General features: G+C 37.2%; 1 protein-coding gene across 1 annotated transcript in view; it reads left to right on the top strand.

Annotated features, from left to right (window-relative positions):
* The window catches only part of acvr1c (activin A receptor type 1C), a 28,356-nt gene extending 3,277 nt beyond the window's left edge, over positions 1-25,079 (top strand). Inside the window, exons 2-9 of the mRNA XM_066687860.1 lie at positions 1,110-1,334; positions 14,227-14,472; positions 14,924-15,154; positions 15,535-15,702; positions 16,179-16,335; positions 16,882-17,006; positions 17,325-17,455; positions 21,537-25,079. Coding sequence (XP_066543957.1) covers positions 1,110-1,334; positions 14,227-14,472; positions 14,924-15,154; positions 15,535-15,702; positions 16,179-16,335; positions 16,882-17,006; positions 17,325-17,455; positions 21,537-21,662 — 1,409 coding nt within the window. The 3' untranslated portion in view covers positions 21,663-25,079. The remainder of the gene's footprint in view (positions 1-1,109; positions 1,335-14,226; positions 14,473-14,923; positions 15,155-15,534; positions 15,703-16,178; positions 16,336-16,881; positions 17,007-17,324; positions 17,456-21,536) is intronic.
* The last annotated feature ends 211 nt before the right edge of the window (positions 25,080-25,290 follow it).

The raw sequence follows: 25,290 nt of genomic DNA, 5'->3' as shown, positions 1-25,290 counted from the left end.
TCCAAGTAAATTACTTCTGAAATGTTTTTTTGAGGTAGGTTTGTCTGGGCTAGGAACTGTGCAGAAAGCCTAAGGCTATCAAAGTCGGACAGAAGCTTTCAGAAGAATTCAGGATTCATCTGTCTGTTAACTACAGGCTGCAATACACTGCTTTGCTTTTGAACATACAACTTGGGGTGGGTTATATATTTGATTAAGGAAAACCTTTTTTGCTACAGGAAATGGCCACTTGTCATGGATGTGTATAAGTGAATCCAAGTATAGGTTAAGATCTACAGCTCTGGAAAAATTGAAGAGACCACTGCAATTTTTTCTTAAATCAGCATCTCTAAATGTATGGCAGCCATTCCATTCCACTCATATTTTTATTGGAATTTGGGAGAAATGTCAGTAGTTTATAGAATAAAACAAAAATGTTCATTTTACCCAAACACATACCTATAAATAGTAAAACCAGAGAAACTGATAATTTTGCAGTGGTCTCTTAATTATTTCCAGAGCTGTATTTTCTCTGTATTTTAGATTTCATTTTAGGTGAACTGTGAAAATAATTTAATGTATAGGATAACATAATACTTGTCTTACTACTGAATACTCAAAGTGCAGTTAAGTTTCAGATTTTCAGAACGTTACTAAAATTCCCTAATCTGTAATTTAATAACTGTAATGATTAGCTGCATAATAATATTTCTACTCCAAAATAAGTTTTGATTCTTATTGAATTTTCAGTGAGAGATTCTAATTACAGACCAATTTCCCTCTTTTCAGCACTATAACACCCACAGATGATCAGCTTCATGATTTTAATTTAAACCATCTTGAAATCCTGTAATTTAAACTATACATACATATTCTAGCACTGGTGTAGCCCTGAGTAAGTTTTATTCCACAACGTTCAATAATACGAAGTAAAAGCGTATTAAACAATTTCAGTTTTCTGTTTTAACAACAAAGAGAACTTGGGAAGAACAAGATCTGGCCAGCTGGAATGGAAATGGATGGAATATTGTGAGATGATCATTTAGTGGAAACCAGCTCAGAAGTCTTTGGAAAGAGTGATTTTCCTACAAGACTTGAATAAATGAAAATCTTCTTTCTTTGTATTTCAGGTCTGAAGTGCATTTGTCAGCTGTGTATTAATAATACGTGTGAGACAGAGGGGGCTTGCTGGAACTCAGTCACTCTCTACGATGGCAAGGAGAAGGTGGTGAAGTCCTGCGTGTCACCGTCCGAAATGAAGGGTCCACTCTTCTGCTACAGCTCCAGGAACGTGTCAAAAAGGCAGTGCTGCTTCACGGACTTCTGCAACAACGTCACACTCCACCTGCCCCAAGGTATTTTCTTCCTTTGCAACATATGCAAATACCCCAATATGTCTGTCTGTCTATTCTTCAAGACGGGAGCATTGTTTGCTGCCTCTGCTTTAGAGTTATTGTTCCTAGTGCACCTTTACAGACTAACACTGACCCAATTCATGCATGCTGTGACATAATAATGTTAGTTTAGGATGGGCAAAGAACTGGTGTTGACCTGCCAACCAGAGTTTAAAAATACCTTTTCCCATTGCATCCTTCTAGTAGCTGGATTGAGAAACCCTTTTAAGACAGCGTTCCAGTGCGACTGTTCAAAGTTTTTTTTTTTTTTTTTTTTTTTTTTTTCTGCTTGCTTTATTCGATGTATTGCCCTATATTTTCAAACTCTTTAATTTTAATTTAAAATGTATATCAGTTGCGATCTAATGGTGGCGACATCGGAGTCTGCAGCCTGCTGTACACACTATTAAACGTGTGTAGCAATAACAGTTTTGTTATTGATTTGTGTGTCACCTTCTGCCAGTAGCAAGAATATAAAGCTGCTGTAGGAACAAATTGCAGAGAGCAGTATGAAACTGCTGTGGTAGGGACTTGGGTGGGTGTCCTGAATGTATCGGTGCAGCTGTTCTTTTCCATCCAAGACAGGGGGATGAACCCTCTATCTGCCAGCCAACTCACGTACATATAAAGCTTTAAAGAAATATATACTGTAAATAATATATCAGAGGAGTCATCTCAGTGTTCGAATCTATCCCCCTGTGGTTAGCACCTATCTTTGGTATCTTTTTGATATTTTTTTTTCTTGAGTGGTGTTTTCAAGCTGTAGGTTTGCCTCTCACTCTTAATAGTAGTAGTAATCAAAGCACAGCAATTTACTTTCACGATTGAGCAAAGATAAAATGCACACGGTCGAGATTAAATGAGACTTTTCTCCGCCTGTTTCATAGAAGAAATCAATATAGTTGAGCACAAACGATGTAGCTGTTTATACTTTTTCTGATTATTTGTGCAATTACTGGTATCAATCTGTCCTCCTGTGGACTCAAACTTTGAAAACATATCGTTTAAAAAATATTGATGAAAAGCCTATTTAGCAGTGTGCCAGTTAACACAATGCAGTACTGTTTATAATGCTTACTTTCCTTTTTAGACTGACGTCCTAGGCCTGTTTAAGAAAAGTAATTTTTCTCAGCTATGCAGTGATTTGTCTTAATCACTTAATTAATAATTTAATTAAGTTAATTTGTCTTTGGATTCTTTTTTACAAAATGTAATTCAGACATATTTTAATTTCAAGGTAAATTAATCAAATTTCATTTTCTCTGCTTTTCACCTCTTATCTTCAGAAGGCTATTAATTTTGTTTGATGCCTGAAAAGCCCTACACTCTCTCCTTTTCCTCCATGTCCAGATGGTATGATTGGAGTTTGGAAAGTTGATTGTGTGCTTTTTCAGGTTCACAACCTTGGAATGCCTGAGATAGAATAGATAGAATTTAGAGAGGTTTCTAATGACTGATGAGGATCTCAAGTATTGAAAGATTGCAGGGAACATTTGACCATTTGAAGGGATGTGCTATAAAAGGTTGACGAACACTCCACATATACGTTTTCACAATAAAATGTTATCTAAATGGATATGAAAAACATTTATGGAAAGCTCTCTAAAGTTCAAACTCCTTTTCATACACCTTTCATTCTATAAATGCCATCCTGGTATATTAACTGAATTATTTAATTATATTAATACTGGCTTGGAAGCCTTACATAGCTTATAGTTCTAGATGTTATGGTCATTATACATGGGTGATTCAAACCCTATGTTGTTGTTGTTATTATTTATTTGTATCCAGGGTGACTTACAAAACATAAGTGCAATACATAGTGCAAAAATACAGTTCAGTACAAGGCATCAAACATTACAAATTCAGATTTACATAACACAAAGCAATTCAAAGCATAATACATTTTACAAATTCCAATTTACAGAAGTGAATACAATAAATTAGGTTTTACATCCTGGATAGTAAATGTTAACTAAGTGTCCAGTATTATACCAGGGGGCAAAACTGTAAATTTCCTCAAAAGATCAACATGAATAAATGCATTGTATAATCACTATGTCCAAAGCAATAAAAAACATAAACATATGTTTACATAATTATTAACTTCCATCTTCTCTAATAATTAACTTCGCAATGTAAAGATTGGTGAGTCTAATGTCCCTTAGCAGGACTCTGCAATCAGTGTTATAGATTTATAAGTTATAGATTACATTTTCTGCTGAATGTTCTCATGATTTTAAGGTGGAGTTTTTTTGTGTGTCCACCTGGATTGATATGACTAGGTTTAGTTGAATATAACCATCTGGAAAAGCTTTTTTTTTTTTTCAGTGACTTCAATGACTGTTGTCTTTGCCTCCTTCTGGAAGAAGCGATGTATACAAAATTAGGCCCCGGTTTCTGCATGGAATAAATTAAATGTGACAGAAATCCAGTTAAGAACCTCAGGTGCCACTATCAATTAAAACGAATATTAAGTCATCGACACAACATCGACTGGCTTATTATGAAATATCCCCTTATAATGAATGGATATTTAGGTATTATCTCCACCTGGTGCGTTTTCATTTTAAGTTCACCCACTGTCAAATATAAAAAGGGAAACAATATGATTAGTAAATAATAATTAAAAAAAAAAAACAGAAGATAGACTTAATTTTTTGTAATCCATAACCAAAGTAAATAAGTAAAAGTAATCTGAATTACTCTTTTTGAACCTTTTACAAAAATACAAAACAGATATTTTGTATTTAACCAGTAGCTGATGTGATAATGACTTAATAATCATCCTAAATGTTATAGATTAGGTACCCCACACTGTGCCAGACGCTAGGTTTTTCCTACGCTGTGGCCGAAGCGGCTGGATTCAAATTAAAGTTTTGTTGTCATCAGCAGCTCCTCTCAGCTTCTCCAAGTTCAAATGATTGTTCCCCTGGTTACTGAATTGATTGTATGTACTGATGCATAAAACATCGGTGATTCAGAAAGATTTGCAGGTCAGAGAGGAGAACTGAGTCCCAATTTTAATACCTTTTGAATAAAATATTGATGGCGTCTACAAATCTTCTAGACAAAGCCAAACACTAGATTGTGTTGACCCCAAAGGAGAGTCATTTCAATTATGGAATAAATAATTATTCCTTTGGTTCCTGAACTATTCCATGCACTTTCATGAAGGCTTAACTCTTGACCTTTCGTCTTATCGATTGTGAACCTTATTAGTGAACAGCATCCATTTGCCTGTAATGCTGTACTTTATTAACTGGATGGTGCTGAAATCAATGTAATTTCCTCAGGCTTCAAATGCAAGCATCCAGCCAGTAATTCATCCTGCAGGAAATGTACCCCTGTCAATGTACTTAGGGCTAAAATAAAGCTATAGAGTTTACAGCTGAAAGTGTATGTATATCCATGATATTCGAATGTTTGAAACAACAATATGTATAAGTGGATGGTATAAAAGACAAAGACTGAATTGAAAGTTTTTCAACACTGTATTTTAAAGTGTGCAGAATGTTGTAATTATTTAATTATTTTTCTTTGTGTGATGGCAGGTTTAATAACTGCCTTTTAATGACCAGGCCTTAAGCCTGCCATAGAAAACATCTGAGGGTTCGACTTTCTTAAACCGATTTCAGGTATGGTTGTGTACATTTGGTTGTGGACTGGTGTAAAGAAACTGTCAACAGTGTTTTAATATGATTTGGAAAAATTAATTCTCTATGCAGCACGCTTGACATGGTAGCTACCTAATGAACAGACTTTGGCATAAGAAACATTCACAGATTTGCGTTTGAGATTACTTTTGTTTGTTATTTAGTTATAAGGTTGTGTTTTGCAATTCTCCTGTCACCTTCCCACACGCAGTGTATTAATTGTTGCTGGTGTAATTCAAGAAACTCACCCTTAAAGCAAGCTGCCTCTAAGACTCGTGTTAAATGCTGTTCTGATTTAATTTTGTATCGCTCATGGTAAACATGGTAAACTGAGGACTTGTATGTGTAATTGGCTGTCCCTACACGACACAAGCTATATTTACTGCTAAACATCATCAGTAGAAGCAAATGTCTCTTTAGTATCAGGCAACACATAGAAAATCAACTGAACGATTAGGGTTGCCTAAGGACACACTGTAATGTAGCGGTTCTCAGCCCTGGTACTGGATCTTGTTCTGACTGAGCTCTCAATTTCTTAATTTAATTTTTAATTGACCTTTTTAAGTGTTTAGTTTACAGGAAGTTGGGGAATTCACGTGCCTTATATATTTTTTATATTTAACTTGAAATCCCCAACTGTTTTAATAAAAATAAAAAGTGTGTCCCCAAGACCAGGCCTTCGCACCACTGCTTTAATGTGTCTGAGAAAAATCAGGAAACTGTTTGAAAATGTACTGATTCACATAAAGAAATATATCACTGGAAAATATTTATTTCAATACTTTATTTGTATTCTCTCCATTCAGGTAAAGTATACCGGATGGTACATCATTTTTTTTAAAGGTAGAATATACAGTTTTAATATTTATTTGTATGTATTGAGCAGTTTGTCATGTGTCAGAAGCACTGTTGAGAGAGTCTCTTTTAGGTCGCTCTGTACTTAAGCTCCAGGTTAATGATTTGATGTTGTTTTGAAGAGCACTAGGAGTCATAATGTTTGTACAAATTACAGGAGGTATGTACAGGGCAATAAAGCAGTTTCCCTGCAAGGTCTCCCGTGTAGCTATTTTGGGAGTATAGTGCGTTCACGATCACAACATGTTTTCCTGTGTATCCTTGGATTTATAATCTCCTACGCATTCAAACCAGCTGACAACTGAGGATCCTGGCTGTGGTTCCCCCCTGGTTTATAGGCTAAGCTTTTGAAGTACATTAAATCCACATATGTATATAGACTAGAGTAGATCTCCATCCATGCCTGAGATGCACTTAATTTTATTTTACAAAGTTTAATATTCATCCAGCTTCTGACATATGGGGGAGGGGGGCAAAACTGTAAATTTCCTCAAAACAAACTAGTAATAATAAAGAGTTTTGGAATTGGATATATCCAAAAAAGGCCTTGAGAAAATATGACCTTTGTGATATACTGAGACTCGGGTCACGGAAACCCTAGGAACCAAAACAGGCTGATCGGCCACCTGAGACCAGGGATAGTGGGTGGACGCTTCAGCAATATTTATGTCTCTTTAGCAATTTGGAGAACATTCTTACCTTCTCATCTGGTGAAAAACAACTTGTTTATTCATTTATTAAAGGCATGGGTGACAGGGAGATGAAGAGATATAAATACATGCACTTATTTATTTTTAAATGTTTAACTACATTTAATTGAATTCTATTAAAATAAAATCCAGTGCATGACTCCCATCCACTCGTACAACACATGACATCCCTTGTGAAAGTTTATCACAGTTAATTGGGCAGTTTTTTAACAGATGTTATATGAACAGCTTCTCTGGTTAAGCTCTTTTACCAGGGATACTTTTGTGACAAGCTTTCATCAGGTTTTAGTTGCATTGTCTTTATATTGGTTCATTGGTGGTTCACTGCTCAGTAACGTCTGAAAACTTGCATTTGCACTTTAAGCAACACGTTTTGTCGCATCTTTCGTGTCCGAGTCATGCTCGTGTCTGCTTCTGTTTCATCAGTGCTGCTCCTTTGCAGGGGGATATTTGCAATGGTTTTCCAAAGTTAATGGAGAGCTGTGTCAATTTTAGGGCTGTAATGATACGCGAACCTCAACCGAAATCGCGATAAAAACATCCACGATCCCATGTCGTGGTTCAAGAACTTTTTTTTTTTTTTTATATATATATATATATATATATATAGAGGTTTCACATATAATGCTCTATAGAATTACAATAGCATGAACCGCGACACACGCCCCTCTCCAACCCCAGCAGCCTGCCATCAGTTGCAGCCCCTTGAGCTCTTGAGCACTACAATAAAATTCCACTACAACAAAATTCATTTTCTCATTGCACAGTACACATTACATGTAAATCATGAAATTATTATTCTATTTAGTTAGTAAGTTAAGGCAAGTATGACTTTACACTTGTTTTAGCGTCTTCCAACTACATGTCATGTGACCACTTTTCCAATCACGTGTCCACGTTGAGCTATTCCGTTATCTCAAGATGGCTAATAACCCTGAAATTGCAGACCCTTCCGGCACATACAACTCAGTAGTATAGGAATATTTTGGTTATCCAGTGGAGTAAATGGATGGCAATCGTGTCGTAGACAGAACACATACAATTTGCTGTAAGTGTTTCACAAAACTTCCTCAGGTGACAGGCAACACATCAAATATGCACACGCATATCAGAAGACATCATCCCGACATTGATCTAAGTGGTACACGGAAGAAATCTCAACATCAGCAGGTTACTCTTCCTAATGCCTTTCAAGTGAAGTTACCAGCCAACTCCGAAAGTGCTCAAAATATTACCAACGCAATCGGTGCTTTCATGGTCATGAATATGTGCCCCTTTTCAGTGGTTGAAAACAATGGATTCAAAAGTTTGCTCCGCGTGCTGGAACCCAGATATGTAGTGCCAACCCGACCGCATTTCACCCAAAATGTGTTGCCTAAACTTTATGACGAAGTAAAATAGAAAAAAAGTTCTTTATTAAATCACCAATAGGTTCAACAATTATTCACTGCCCCCCCCAGTAAAAAAAAAAAAAAAAAAAAAACATATCGAGGTATGAACCGAACCGTGGCTCAAAAATCGAGGTGTGAACCGAATTGTGGATTTTGTGTATCGTTACAGCCCTAGTCAATTTACATAGAGAAATCTTTGTATCTGGAAGGCAGCTATCTGAATTTCCCAAGTAGGTATTAATACTGCAGAGAATTTATGCTCATGACCTGCTAATGCAGTGGATCAGCAGCTAGTCTGATGAGATCTACTCAGCTCCAGCTGGCTGACCACTTTTTGCATGTACTTGTAGGCAAGAGTGCAAAAGCAAAACACATTTCGAAACACTTTGATTGTTTTCACATTTCTGACATCAATTGTGCAATGTTAACCTTACAAAGGAGTAAATAACTGTTGTAAACCCAAGATTACATTTTGAGAACTATAGAAAACGGACATAAAATACCATTTTAATGTACATTTGAAACTGTCTTTCAACTCTTACTTAACACATTCAAGCATTCATACTCTGAATAAGTGAATAGATCAGTATAAATATCAATTGAATGATTAAAAAAAACCTTTCCTTTTTCACAATGGCATGAGAATATTTTCACTCACTGCATATATTTACCTTGATTTGCACAATAACTTATATATTTTGTCATGGAAGTAAATAAAGTTCAAAGCTCCAGAAGAATTCCTAGTAATTGTTTCTGAGGGATGCAAACCATATGAAAATTAGAGAACAAAAAGACCAGAGAACATTGCCGTAGCAGCTATGGATAGTCCATGATTAGTATACCCAAACAGCAAAAATATATATTTTTAAGACCAGATCCCTAAAATTCAGGCTACTTCATGACTTTTACACCAATATGACAATAGTTTAGATGGTATGTACATGAATATGCAAAATTCTGCATACAGGAGGGGTAGCCTTTCATTATTCAGGGATTATTGGCGAGCTACTGTGTGTAATTAAATCTTGTCAATTTGCCCTTATATTCTTATCAAATGACAAGGACAAAGACATTAATAAACGGTGATGCATTGGATCATGGCGCTTTAATTTCTAAGTATGCGTATGCAAGGTCCATCCAGTCTCTTATTTATAAGAGTCTTTAGTGTTTTACATTAACTTTATTGTGTTTCCTTTGCTGCACTAAAGCTAAACCAGGACTTTTTAGTTCCACATAAAACTGTAATACAAAAACGGATAATATACTTATATAAGACGGGTATAATGTTTTAAAATATAATTGTCACAAAGGTCTGGCTTTGATAGCATAGTAGGGTAACCTGTCTGGACATTCCTATGTTATTTCACAAGCAAATGCTACCATAATTAAGGAAATGTTAGCAGGGGGCGGGCTGGGACCAGAAAACGGCCCTGGACTCGTGGGGGACGGTTGCTGGCAAAGTGCAGTCTGGTGGGGGGTGAGGGGGTGGTTGGGGGTGTTTGCTGGTGAATTGAGGTCGAGCGGCCCATGAAGCTAAAAAAATTGTTCGGCCCTTCTGGCATTTGCCAGAATTGCCCGATGGCCAGTCCGCCTGTGAATGTAAGACGCACTTGAGCCACATTAAATTATCTTTCCAGGTGTTTGCTTCTCGCAGGAGATAGTACGTGGGGGTGCCAGCGTTTAGAATGTTTTTCTAAACAACCCTACTCTTGAAAGATTAATAAATCTAATTTAATGTTTTTGTAATGGTTTAGTTGTTTGTTTTTCAGTGAGCATTTGTGTTATGCTCACTGTGCTTTCAATATGAACACAATGGTCATATTTTAAAGAGAGACATTTTTACAACTCACAAATGCTGTTTTCTCAGTTGGCAAGCTCCGAACACCACTAGTGTATAGAGTTCATTTAAGTTAAGACCGCATTATCATTTCAGACGGAGCTTATAAGTCTTTGTCTCTGGAAATGTGATTAATTTTAAATTTGCACAAGGCACAATTTATTTTCAATTTGAAATTAGTTGTATGCATGTTTAGCAGTGATTTTTGCTGCTTATGTATAGGATTCTTTGTTATACATATTGTTAGACTTTAGATCTGTTAAGTGTAAATTGTGTGTGTGTATATCTATATATATCTATATCTCTCTATATATATATATATCTCTCTCTCTCTCTCTCTCTCATATATATATATATATATATATATATATATATATATATATATATATATATATATATATATATATATATATATAATATATATCACACTCACCTAAAGGATTATTAGGAACACCTGTTCAATTTCTCATTAATGCAATTATCTAACCAACCAATCACATGGCAGTTGCTTCAATGCATTTAGGGGTGTGGTCCTGGTCAAGACAATCTCCTGAACTCCAAACTGAATGTCTGAATGGGAAAGAAAGGTGATTTAAGCAATTTTGAGCACGGCATGGTTGTTGGTGCCAGACGGGCCGGTCTGAGTATTTCACAATCTGCTCAGTTACTGGGATTTTCACGCACAACCATTTCTAGGGTTTACAAAGAATGGTGTGAAAAGGGAAAAACATCCAGTATGCGGCAGTCCTGTGGGCGAAAATGCCTTGTTGATGCTAGAGGTCAGAGGAGAATGGGCCGACTGATTCAAGCTGATAGAAGAGCAACTTTGACTGAAATAACCACTCGTTACAACCGAGGTATGCAGCAAAGCATTTGTGAAGCCACAACACGTACAACCTTGAGGCGGATGGGCTACAACAGCAGAAGACTCCACCGGGTACCACTCATCTCCACTACAAATAGGAAAAAGAGGCTACAATTTGCACAAGCTCACCAAAATTGGACAGTTGAAGACTGGAAAAATGTTGCCTGGTCTGATGAGTCTCGATTTCTGTTGAGTCAGAATTTGGCGTAAACAGAATGAGAACATGGATCCATCATGCCTTGTTACCACTGTGCAGGCTGGTGGTGGTGGTGTAATGGTGTGGGGGATGTTTTCTTGGCACACTTTAGGCCCCTTAGTGCCAATTGGGCATCGTTTAAATGCCACGGCCTACCTGAGCATTGTTTCTGACCATGTCCATCCCTTTATGACCACCATGTACCCATCCTCTGATGGCTACTTCCAGCAGGATAATGCACCATGTCACAAAGGTCGAATCATTTCAAATTGGTTTCTTGAACATGACAATGAGTTCACTGTACTAAACTGGCCCCCACAGTCACCAGATCTCAACCCAATAGAGCATCTTTGGGATGTGGTGGAATGGGAGCTTCGTGCCCTGGATGTGCATCCCACAAATCTCCATCAACTGCAAGATGCTATCCTATCAATATGGGCCAACATTTCTAAAGAATGCTTTCAGCACCTTGTTGAATCAATGCCACGTAGAATTAAGGCAGTTCTGAAGGCGAAAGGGGGTCAAACACAGTATTAGTATGGTGTTCCTAATAATCCTTTAGGTGAGTGTGTATGTGTGTGTGTGTGTGTGTATATATATATATATATATATATACCGATCAGCCATAACATTATGACAGGTGAAGTGAATAACACTGATAATCTTGTTATCATGGCACCTGTCAGTGGGTGGGATATATTAGGCAGCAAGTGAACATTTTGTCCTGAAAGTTGATGTGTTAGAAGCAGGAAAAATGGGCAACGTAAGGATCTGAGTGACTTTGACAAGGGCCAAATTGTGATGACTAGACGACTGGGTCAGATGATGACTCATCTGACCGACCTGGTCAGATGAGTCATCCTTCACCATATTCTCGTGGGCCAGTGCATGTGTGGTGACACCGAGAGAAGGGTCAGGCCCGACTGCTTGACCCATACAGTGAGGGGGTCCGGAGGCTCTGTTATGCTGTGGGGGGCATTTTCCTGGCATGGTTTGGGTCCACTTGTACCCTTAGAGGACAATCATTGGAAATCATTACAAAGTTATTCTGAGTGATCACCTTTATCCTGTGGTGACACATTTCTATCCTGATGGGAGTGGTCTTTTCCAGGATGACAGTGCCCCATCCACAGGGCAGGAGGGATCACTGAATGGTGTGATGAGTATGAAAATGATGTGAATCATATGCTGTGGCCTTCACAGTCACCAGATCTCAACCCAGTTGAACACCTATGGGAGATTTTGGACCGACGTGTTAGACGGCGCTCTCCACCACCATCATCCCAAATGAGAGAATATCTTTTGGAAGAATGGTGTTCATCCTTCCAGTAGAGTTCCAGAGACTTGTAGAATCTGTGTCAAAAGCATTGAAGCTGTTCTGGGGCTCGTGGTGCCCAACACCTTACTGAGACACTTTGTTGGTTTTGCCTTTAATTTGTCACCTGTCTATATATATGTATATACATATGTGTATCTTTTGCGTGTTAATAATATTATTATTCATTTTATCACTTTCAAATATATTGGACTCGTGGGTTAGTTGTTTTGACAAATTCATCTTGGTTCCATCTACAGTTACAGGACATGTTTTTTTCTTTGATGTTTTAGGATTATTATTTATTCTATATTTCTTAGCAAATGTCATTATCCAGGGTGATTTACAATTCTTACAATATATCAAATTATTTTTACATACAATTACCCATTGATACAGCTGAGTTTATACCGGAGCAATCTAAGTAAAGCGCATTGCCTAAGCGTACAACGGCAGTGTGTGCCTCCTGGGACTGAAGCCACAACCCTCCACTATAGAGCCCTAACCACTGCTCCACACTCTGCCCTTTGTTATAGAGGTTACTTGTTAAAATGAACACAAGCCACTAGATGGCATAACAATATCATTAATATCAATTAGATACAGGTCTGACAGCCCAGGCTAATCTTGACTATTTATGGTTTTATTTTGAATCGGTATTTATCTCCTGCCCTTTTTATTTTTAATTTTTTACCTAATTCGTTTTTTTTATTTCTGTAGGCAGTGCAATTTTATAATATTTGTATCCCTCTCTGTACTGCTATTGCTTCTACTACTACTACTACTACTACTACTACTACTACTGCTACTACAACAACTACAACAGCTACTATAATACCCCTGTAAGTACTACTGCTGTATTACAACTTGTACTACTGCTTTTGTCTATATTACAACTCCTACTACTAATAAAATAATAAAGCAAAATCAGATGTGATTCTGTGAACTAAAGAATTGTTTTTTATGTAATTTTCTTAAGAAATTGATAGTGCCCGATTTGATGCACAGGTCGGTGGTGAACTCTTTTAACCTTGAGTACCAAATCACAACAGTATCTTTCACCCACAGGTGAACTTTTACTGCCTCTGAACAGAAGTATCACTTTTAGTTTCCACATGGTTCTCTTTTTCCTAGTGGTAATTAAACAAGACAGTGCTCTGGTTTATTCACTGTATACCGCAAGATTCTAGATGTATTTGGGTGTGTTTCAGTTTTATATTATGTATGTATGTCTCATAAATAACTATTTTTGTAATTGTGGAATTCATTTTATTCTACTTTTAAAAGTCTGTCCCTGTTGCTATGTACAGGATTATAATGGTAAAAACAGATAATTGAAACAACCAAACTCTTGTACAGTTGTGAAAATAATGTAAAAGTCAATCTGTATGGTTATATAGAACATTTATCTTGGAGAACACTCTAATTTTTAACTGTACCTTCAGGAACTAGGTCTGCAGTTTGCAACTTTGGGCTGTCATTTTATTTCCCCTTTATAGTGCACCACTTTCACCACTGGTGAAATCATAAACCATGCAAGCTTGCTCAGCAGGATGTTTAATCTTAATTTTGACATCTTGGGGAGGTATACACTCACCAACTTAATGGGTATTGCATTGGTAGCCATGCAAAAAACATAACTGCAGGCATGACGTGGCTCCTACCCAGTTGGCTTGGGATTGACACCTGGGTCATTAGGGCACATGGCAACCTGAGCCCCTCTTCACATCAAGCGAGCCGAGGGGCAGCTGTGAAGGTGCTGATGGGTGAAAGGGTAGGCAGAGGAACTTGTAGCAGGAAACCCCAGGGAGAGAGACGTGATCACCTGTATTTATACCTGAGTGGGAATTTGGGTGTTGTCATTAGTTAGGGGTTGACTACTCTCCCCAATTTATATCTCCATTCTATATAAAAACTACCATTATTATGTGTTTCCAAATAAAACAATATTTTATATATTTATATTATTTTAGTAATGTTTGCCTTTACTTTTTGCTCTAACCTTAAGGAACATTTTCTTGATTTTAGTGGGAAACTCATCTAATCCTCCAAGCTGGGGAGCCCTGGAGCTGGCGGCGGTCATAATTGTCCCAGTGTGTCTCCTCTGTTTGGGGATAATCCTGGGGATCTGCACCGTGCATAGCCAGCGATGCACTTACAGCAAGGCTAAGAAACATGACGTGGAGGAGCCTTTGACTGACCGAAACCTACTGTCAAGTGAAAAGTCCTTGAAAGACCTGATATTCGATCTAACCACGTCAGGATCTGGATCAGGTATGCTAGACCAATCCAAAAAATATAGATTTTACTCGTAGAAGGCTGAACTCCTGAATTTCAGTGTCAAAATGTGTCATTGCAACATTTGTAACCCCTGAAAATGCTCTGAAGTTGATGTCATTTCAGTTTTTCATTAGCTAGCCTCAGCTCACTACTTGGTATGCACAGTTTCCATATGCTTTTGAACTTTGAAATCGCAATAAGATTTTTTAATGAAAATGTAATTGTTAATGTGGTCCAGGTTAGAAATGCATTTATTTTTTTATACCTGACACCCACTGCTCTATCTGATACATGGATTCAATATTTTCATTCATGGTCTTCATCCTGTAGATCCCAAGCAACATCACTGTAGTTGTTAGCATTTGTTTATATGTCACAATGTAATAATTTTCTATTAATTATTTTTGGAAGTATATTCTCTGAAATCTTTCAATACTTATCTTAGGACTGCCACTGCTTGTGCAACGGACAATTGCCAGGACTATTATTCTCCATGAAATAATTGGGAAAGGTCGTTTTGGAGAGGTTTGGCGGGGAAAGTGGAGAGGGGAGGATGTGGCTGTAAAAATCTTTTCCTCTCGCGATGAGAGGTCTTGGTTCCGAGAGGCAGAGATCTACCAGACTATCATGTTAAGGCATGAAAATATACTGGGTTTCATTGCGGCCGATAACAAAGGTAGACTTTTCTCTACTTTGTGGATTGAATAATATAGAACTTATTGACCAATAGAAGCAGTAATCAATGTTTGTGGGGAAATGGCAAAACCTGCTTAGCTGCATGGATATTCATTTAGTAAAGAAGAAGAATTATTTGTCATTTAAGTAATTTAATACGTAAACGATAAGAAAATGTATGTGGAATCTTAAAAGGGCCTTCCATGGTGATGCTTACACAAAAGTGATTGTTTTATTAATGGCTATTTAAATAACCAAATCAAGTTCACAGAAGTTATATGTCAGTTTAATTAGTTATAAGCTGAGTTATTGGCAGAGGAAAATCAGCTCATGTATGTGAAAAGGAATGTGTTACTGATTTTCTGATTCTGTGTGTTTTAGACAATGGAACCTGGACGCAGCTTTGGCTGGTGTCAGAATACCACGAGTACGGATCACTGTTTGATTATCTAAACCGATACACCCTCTCTGTGGAAGGAATGATACTGCTCGCACTTTCGATTGCCAGTGGTCTGGCACACCTTCATATGGAAATAATCGGAACTCAGGGTAAATTAGACCTTTAAGTTTTGGCGAAGAGAGAACACACCTCGACTAACCAGTGTGCTGTGGTAATATATTTCTGTGTGATTGTTAGATGACTTATTTTATTTGATGAATTGATTATCTAATGATGCCTTTGATATTATTAATGACCTTAATAATGAAGCTTACACATTACATTTACACTTGCCAGATTTACTTATCTTTCTGTATGAACCACATTTATAGTATCAAATTACTGGACAAGCACATCAATGCCAGAGACCAACTCAGAAAATAACACCATTACTTTGTAATTCCAGTACCAAGGACTTTATTAAGTGTCCATATTCTTCTAAATAGGTATGGGTCACCAAAGCAAAATTCTGCTTATACAAATTTTGTTTTTCTGGTACTGATTTAAACAGTGCCCATCCACTGCCCCTGTCATAATAATAGAGGTTTACAGAGGAAATGCAAATCTCTTATTTTCTGCTAAACAGGAAAACCAGCTATCGCTCACAGAGATCTGAAGTCAAAAAATATCTTGGTGAAAAAGAACGGAACGGGGGCCATTGCAGATCTGGGCCTGGCTGTTAAACATGATTCGATTACCAACACGATTGATATACCATCTAACCACAGAGTGGGAACTAAAAGGTGAGCCTGTCACAGTTGCTTTAGAACAGCATCTTTTTAAAACCTGCATCCTGCAAAGAAAACCGTTTATTACAATAGCCTTTATGTTTATTCATTCCTCAAAGAAGTGTAACTAACTGTAGATTGACAGAGAAAATGCAGATGTTTATATTGGAATCAATCCATCCCTCAATTCCAAAAACAGGCAAAAGTTCCAACAGCAAAACAGGCAAAGGGTAGCACCACAACATAACGTCATCCACATGTCATATCACTGTGCTATGTATGCTGCTGTATTTACACTATTTACAGAAAAATACATAAGCCACATATTAGTAAAGCTCATCAACATGCAAACTGTTTCTGTAAATAAATCGGAAGGATAGGAAATCCTTCTATACACTTAATTTTGATTACAGTAATCAAGATTAACTAATTGTCATTTCCTGACTGCCATCAGTGCTTCACCACAGCATATCTAGGCTACCTTAAAACACAGAGGTGTCATGGCTTACAGTCAGAACAGAAGTACAAATGATTCATAGTAACTGAGTTTGTTCACTTCAGGTACATGGCCCCAGAAATTCTTGATGACACAATCAATATGAACAACTTTGAGTCATTTAAACGAGCTGACATCTACTCCTTGGGCTTGGTGTATTGGGAGTTGACGCGGAGATGCTCTGTGAGAGGTAATTCACAAAAGCATTTCAGTGGAAAAAAAGTGTCTGTTTTTGTTTTAATGTTTTTTACAAATACAAATCCCCTGAAAGTTGACCCCAAACCCCACATGCTGAATCTCGATGGCTTGCTATTTTTTATGTGGCATAAATTACATTATTTTAAAATTAATGTAGCAGACTTATGTATATACCATAACTTTCTATGAATTAAATTCTAGTAAATTAAGTAAATGCCAGTAAAGTAAATTAATCATTAATTATTTACAGTGCAGCAGTTATTTATTATCTTTGTAATAATAACTTGACTTTTTTTTTTTTTTGGTCAAGGAATCTATGAAGACTATCAGTTGCCTTACTATGATTTGGTGCCTTGTGATCCTTCTATAGATGATATGAGAAAAATTGCATGTGACCAGAAACTGAGACCAAACATTCCCAATCAGTGGCAGAACTGTGAAGTAAGTATATGCTTAGTACTCACCTAGAAAAGCCAAGCTGAGAGAACTACCAATTAAGCAGTAGATACTAGGAGCTTCATAAGCCATAGAAAACATCTGTCTGAAACTGGCACACAGTATCAGCTTTGTAATTGCTGCAGGGTTCATAAAATTGAAGTTCAGAGATTTTAAAACTGAGTCTGACTGTAAAACTGACTGTTATTTGTATTATTCTTAATATATACAGTACTGTGCAAAACTTTCAGGCAGGTGTGAAAATATGCTATAAAGAAAGAATGCTTTCAAAGATAGACATGTTAATAGATTATATTTATCAATTAACTAAATGCAAAGTGAGTGAACACAAAGAAACATCTACATCTAATCAATATTTGGTGTGACCACCCTTTGCCTTCAGAACAGCATCAATTCTTCTAGTTACAGTTGCACACAGTTTTTGAAGGAACTCAGCAGGTAGGTTGGTCCAAACATCTTGGAGAATTAACCACAGTTCTTCTGTGGATTTAGGCAGCCTCAGTTGTTTCTCTCTCTTCATGTAATCCCAGACAGACTCGATGATGTTGAGATCAGGGCTCTGTGGGGGCCATACCATCACTCCGTGGACTCCTTGTTCTTTTCGCTGAAGATAGTTCTTAATGACTGTCGCTGTATGTTTGGGGTCGTTGTCATGCTGCAGAATAAATTTGGGTCGAATCAGATGCCTCCCTGATGGTATTGAATGATGGATAACTATCTGCCTGTACTTCTCAGCATTGAGGAGACCATTCATTCTGACCAAATCCCCAACTCCATTTGCAGAAATGCAGCCCCAAACTTGCAGGGAACCTCTACCTTGCTTCACTGTTGCCTGCAGACACTCATTAGTATACCACTCTTCTGCTACAGCCAGATATTTCAAATTTTGACTCGTCAGTCCAGAGCACCTGCTGCCATTTTTCTCCACCCCAGTTCCTGTGTTTTCGTGCATAGTTGAGTCGCTTGGCCTTGTTGCCACGTCGGAGGTATGGCTTTTTGGCCGCAAGTCTTCAGTGTAGGCCACTTCTGACCAGACTTCTCCCGACAGTAGATGGGTGTACCAGGGTCCCAATGTTTTCTGCCAATTCTGAGCTGATGTCACTGCTGGACATCTTCCGATTGCAAAGGGAAGTAAGCATGATGTGTCTTTCATTTTTCATCAAGTTTCCCTGGCCGACCACTGCGTCTATGGTCCTCAACGTTGCCCGTTTCTTTGTGCTTCTTCAAAAGAGCTTGGACAGCACATCTGGAAACCCCTGTCTGCCTTGTAATTTCTGCCTGGGAGAGACCTTGCTGATGCAGTATAACTACCTTGTGTCTTGTTGCTGTGCTCTAGCCTTGGTACATGACTTTTGACAGTATACTGTCTTCAGCAACCTCACCTTGTTAGCCGAGTTTGGCTGCTCCTCACCCAGTTTTATTCCTCCTACACAGCTGTTTCTGTTTCAGTTAATGATTGTGTTTCAATCTACATATTGAATTGATGATCATTAGCACCCATTTGGTATAATTGTTTAATCATACATCTGACTATATGCTTACAAAATTCCTGACTTTGTGCAAGTGTATCTAGAATAATTGATGCTGTTTTGAAGGCAAAGGGTGGTCACACCAAATTTTGAAATCATTCTTACTTTACAGCATTTTCTTACACCTGCCTAAAACTTTTGCACAGTACTGTATACTTTTTTGTTTGTCGCTAACTTGTGGACTAAAGGCCTTTGCACACTGTATCCGATGATGCATCTGATTCTTACATGCTTGAAAAGAGAAAAAAAAACTAGTGTATGCATCCCTATCTCAGCATGCACACTCAGTCCATAAGTGTCGTACAATGGTGATGCGTCCATTTTGGAATCGAAACGAGTTTGATTCGATCCATTTTTACATTTTACATGCATCAAAAATGACATTGACTAATGTAAAATGACAGGTAGATTGTGGATTGATGCACTTCATTTGTGTCCTCTGGAAAAGCTTTTCATCTGCATGTCTAACCACAAAGAAGTACAGTGAGGGGAAAAAAGTATTTGATCCCCTGCTGATTTTGTACGTTTGCCCACTGACAAAGAAATGATCAGTCTATCATTTTAATGGTAGGTGTATTTTAACAGTGAGAGACCGAATAACAACCAAAAAATCCAGAAAAACGCATTTCAAAAAAGTTATAAATTGATTTGCATGTTAATGAGGGAAATAAGTATTTGATCCCCTATCAATCAGCAATATTTCTGGCTCCCAGGTGTCTTTTATACAAATAACCAGCTGAGATTAGGTGCACTCTCTTAAAGGGAGTGCTCCTAATCTCAGCTCATTAACTGTATAAAAGACACCTGTCCACAGAAACAATCAATCAATCAGATTCCAAACTCTCCACCATGGCCAAGACCAAAGAGCTGTCCAAGGATGTCAGAGACAAGATTGTAGACCTACACAAGGCTGGAATGGGCTACAAGACCATCGCCAAGCAGCTTGGTGAGAAGGTGACAACAGTTGGTGCGATTATTCGCAAATGGAAGAAACACAAGATAACTGTCAGTCTCCCTCGGTCTGGGGCTCCATGCAAGATCTCACCTCGTATAGTTTCAGTGATCATGAGAACGGTGAGGAATCAGCCCAGAACTACACGGGAGGATCTTGTTAATGATCTCAAGGCAGCTGGGACCATAGTCACCAAGAAAACAATTGGTAACACACTACACCGTGAAGGACTGAAATCCTGCAGCGCCCGCAAGTTACCCCTGCTCAAGAAAGCACATGTACAGGCCCGTCTGAAGTTTGCCAACATCTGAATGATTCAGAGGAGAACTGGGTGAAAGTGTTGTGGTCAGATGAGACCAAAATCGAGCTCTTTGGCATCAACTCAACTCGCCGTGTTTGGAGGAGGAGGAATGACCCCAGGAACACCATCCCCACCGTCAAACATGGAGGTGGAAACATTATGCTTTGGGGGTGTTTTTCTGCTAAGGGGACAGGACAACTGCACCGCATCAAAGGGAGACGATGGATGGGGCCATGTACCGTCAAATCTTGGGTGAGAACCTCCTTCCCTCAGTCAGGGCATTGAAAATGGGTTGTGGATGGGTATTCCAGCATGACAATGACCCAAAACACACAGCCAAGGCAACAAAGGAGTGGCTCAAGAAGAAGCACATTAAGGTCCTGGAGTGGCCTAGCCAGTCTCCAGACCTTAATCCCATAGAAAATCTGTGGAGGGAGCTGAAGGTTCGAGTTGCCAAACGTCAGCCTCGAAACCTTAATGACTTGGAGAGGATCTGCAAAGAGGAGTGGGACAAAATCCCTCCTGAGATGTGTGCAAACCTGGTGGCCAACTACAAGAAACGTCTGACCTCTGTGATTGCCAACAAGGGTTTTGCCACCAAGTACTAAGTCGAAGGGGTCAAATACTTATTTCCCTCATTAACATGCAAATCAATTTATAACTTTTTTGAAATGCGTTTTTCTGGATTTTGTTGTTGTTATTCTGTCTCTCACTGTTAAAATACACCTACCATTAAAATTATAGACTGATCATTTCTTTGTCAGTGGGCAAACGTACAAAATCAGCAGGGGATCAAATACTTTTTTCCCTCACTGTATACAACAAAGCAAATAAATGTTTAGCAAGCGATCGGGAAGGAGCTGGGCATGGTAGCTATTGATGTAGCTAGAATTCTCATAGAAAGTGGTAAAGCACAGACCTACGTTATTTACAAAGATTTGCGCTTTCAAATAATTTGTTTAATGTTGAACCATGCATTCTGTAATTATGTCTGAGGTGTAGTTTGTGTGCAGTAAGGTTTTATAAAGAAACCGTAGCATAGCTTGCTAGACACACACCAGTACAAAAAGAGGAAAGGTTGTGTACCTGGTGCGGTATTAATGGATCCAATGTCCTTGACAGACAACTTTTCAGATGACGGGCTACATATGACGTATCGCATCCTGTGTGCAATGGGCTTAAGCCTTTTGTTCTAACCATGTGGAATATGTGCACCTTAAATGTTTCTTTGTCTGAAAGGGTATTTTGAGCCTTAGGATTTGTGTCTGTTTGTCTGTCTCACAGGCGCTTCGAGTGATGGGTAAAATAATGCGCGAGTGCTGGTACGCCAATGCAGCTGCTCGACTCACAGCTCTCCGCATCAAGAAAACGGTCTGTCAACTTACAGTAAGCAAGGATGTCAAAGATTAGTTGGCTTTTGCAGACGATGCAAAGGACATTCGATGTATTCAACTTCATGCTACCTCACGAACATATTTAAGTGCCCAAAGCTTGATATTGTAAAACTGCTTTTGCCATACATTTAATGCTAGGCAACAAGGCAGATTTGATTGTAATGTTAATGTTACTGAGTAACTCACTGGCATGCCTGATTGTACAGGACCTTTGTTCTACCTGTAGAATAATTGTTACCACAGAACCTTTCATAGAAGTCAGGATGGTAAAACTAAGGCTATTCCCTTGGTGAAAACAAATGGCACCATATTTCTTACAGGTAAAATTAAATGTTATTTTTATATTAACATCCACAGTTGAAATAGTTTTCAAATTCCACTTGAAAAATACTCCAAGGACCAAGTTTTTTCTGAGTTAGTTATTATGTTCTTCTGAAGCTTTTGTTCTTTTAGCCTGATTTTGTTAATTTTGTTTCACAGTTATTATATCTAAGTTTAGAAATCTTTGATGGGCAGTGTAGTACATATAGGAGGGGATTTTAGTTTGTACTTTCAAGTACAATTATTCATGGGCAGGCATAAGAAAGTATTACTGTCTTTGCTGCTTATAAGTATAAAGTAATATTGTAATGTCTATAGTTACACAAATACTAAATTGATGTAGTTTTGAACACAATATGGCATAATAGGACAGTGTACATATATATATTTTGTTAAAATTTAAACCAATATGTTTTATATTGACAGTGCACAGAAAGCAAGAAGTGAAACGAAGCTTAATCACATTTGATCTTAAACACTCAACCTCAAATCGTTTCCACAGGTGGTTAAACACATGCTTGAACCATGTTTTATTCCAATTCAATAGAGTTCACTAACTAAAACACAAGATGATCTTCTTTAACATTTCATTGTTGTGGTTCAAAGCATAACCAGAAATGTTCCGCTTCACATGCATTTATGTAAAATCAGACAAAGTATGATACAAATATTGTATAGAATATTTTGCTACTTGCTGGTTATTTTACTCCAGAATCATACTGAAAATATGAATACATAAATGTAAAAGATGATAAAAAAAAGTTTCAATAAGCATTCTGTTTTTGCTTTTGGATATGATTCCTAAAGTCATAAACATTTGGAGCAGTTATTTCAGAGCCTTTTAAAGAATGCTACTTCTTGTACAGATTATAAAATGCCAACAGGAAACTAGTCCTGGATGTAAATAATAGCACACATATTTTATATTTTGTATAAATATATTTTGTTGTAATTGTGATGTATTGTACTGTATTATATTGTATTGCATTGTATTGTATTATGCTGCACTATATATTTGAGCTCCATGAAATAGTATACATTTTTATTTTAATACAACTTTTTGAATTATTATTTAAAATAAGTATTTTAACTAAATATTAACATTTATTTTTCAGATTATTTTAAACAGTTTGATCATTTAAACCTTATTAGAATTGGCAATGTAGTGTAGAACCTCAAACTGTTTCTGGAAATTGTAAATTTAAATGACAAATATTCCCTTTTTCAGACATAATTAGTATAAATGTTCTCCTTATTCTTTCATGTCTCCATAAAATGTGTACCTTTACATATTTAACAATATGTTCACACAATATACTGTCGCCACAGATCTCCTCTGAACTGCTTCTAAAAATATATTGTTAAAATAAGTACTTCACTTTCTGAATATATAAATACACCTGCAATGTTACAGGGAATCTCTGTAGTGGACATTTCTGCTGATAATTTAAAGGATTTTGAATCTGGAAATTCATCTGAATTTGGTGCAAAAAAACAAACAAACCAAAAAATCTACACTGGATTTCTACAGATTATAAACAGGTTTTGTTACACTACAGTGGTTGAGCATTTAGATGTTAGCTGTAGCTATACTTATTTGTATTCAACTCAAATTGTTACACAGTTGAACCCAGAATTATAATTTACAGACAAGTTGGACTCCCCAGTGCTGAAATTGTAGGTCCTGTTCTGGACATGACAGAAGTCCTATTGAAAATGGAAAATGTGTAGATGCATTTTCCACATTTCTATAATTCCATTGTATTTTTAATTGGCACTAGGCAACCTCATTGGATTTTATCCGCTGAATAGTCAACCTTGTGTCCACATCTCCAGTTTTAAACGCTTAATTGTAGATTTAATTAAATATCTGACAGTTACAATAATACCGTAATCTGGGAAGGGGTGCTTACTTAATAAGACTCTGTAGGCGGTGGAGTATCAGAATGCAACATAGCAATTATCTCCCCATAAAATGTATTATGAAAGGACCATGCAGATAACAGCCTTCTGTTCTGAGTTAGTGTCCCATTGTTTATCAAATGCATCAGCTTGAATATGCTTGAGAGTTGGTATTTGTCTTTTTATCTGTTATGTTATATCTCAGTATGATGTAATGTTGGCCTGGAATATGTGCACTACATGAATGTACTCAATGTATATTGGATGTCAGGCTCCACATTATTTTAAAATACGTTTGTTTCTAAAGGGGAAAGGGGGGGTAAATTGATGACAGTATTTCTGATTGTATGTAAAATATTGCTGTAAACTTGCCCAGTTTGCATGCATCTTTCTTGTTCTGTATGCTTTTATTGCTTTTCCATCTCGTGTATTGTTTTGACTGTCTTGGTTTGTGACTTTTCTGTGTGTCTTTTGTATGCATATGACAAGAAATGTGAAGAGATAAATAATGTTTTTTGGCTCAAAGTTACCTAAGGGAAAGGAAAACTTAATCTTTACCAGCAAAGCTCCTGGTATAATAATAATTATTATACCTTACTTGGAGATTATCAATTAGTTCAGTCTTTAAAACTGAAGATTAAGTAAATGGCAAAATGTAAAATTAAATAAACACAGTGATAGAAAATTATTTATTTGGAGATACAGAAATAAGACTTTAATTGAGAACACAGAACAATATGTAACAACACAGATTTGTAGATTCCAGAATCTGGCAAAACAGAGCAAATATTCACAAATCAAATACAGAGAGTTTAAAGTTGAAGTTGAATAAAATACTGCATTTACGCATTCAAAATAATAAAACTGTGAAATGTGCACACTGTGTCACTATGCAAAGATCAGAGCACCTTGTGTGCTCAGGGCAATACGGTTCAGCAACATCTGTCAAAATGAAAGTGCAACCAGACAAACCTTGGAGAATATTGTTAGAATGCAATAGTTTGGTTGGGAAATTGATGTTCTGTAGCATGTAAATCGAAAGTCAATAGAAGTGCAAAATGTTATCACAAAATGTAAATGATTAATTTCACTGTCCATCTGTAATGCATAGCCTTCAGATTTTATTAATTGCATATATATGTATTTTGGTTTATGTGTTACAGATCATCAGTTCATGAGTTTGTTGTCTATTAAAATGAAGCCTTACTAATTGTTAATAGTGTGTCGTTCCTGCGAGTTCAGAACTGGCCTGTTTTCTGTAACCATGAAATAATGAAAATATTTGTTCCTTGCACACCTCTATGTAGATATTTGACCCAAAACCATTAACTTACTTCTTTGTGAAAAGCAAAAGTATAAATGCAGGTTTGGGCGGCTTTGGAATTTCAGGTGGAAATTAAATCGGGAGTTTTGCAATCTCA

Source organism: Amia ocellicauda, chromosome 16, assembly GCF_036373705.1.
Source record: "Amia ocellicauda isolate fAmiCal2 chromosome 16, fAmiCal2.hap1, whole genome shotgun sequence".
Classification (NCBI taxonomy): domain Eukaryota; kingdom Metazoa; phylum Chordata; class Actinopteri; order Amiiformes; family Amiidae; genus Amia; species Amia ocellicauda.
The sequence above is the reverse complement of the archived record's forward strand: the minus strand, read 5'-3'. Positions and strand labels throughout refer to the sequence as shown.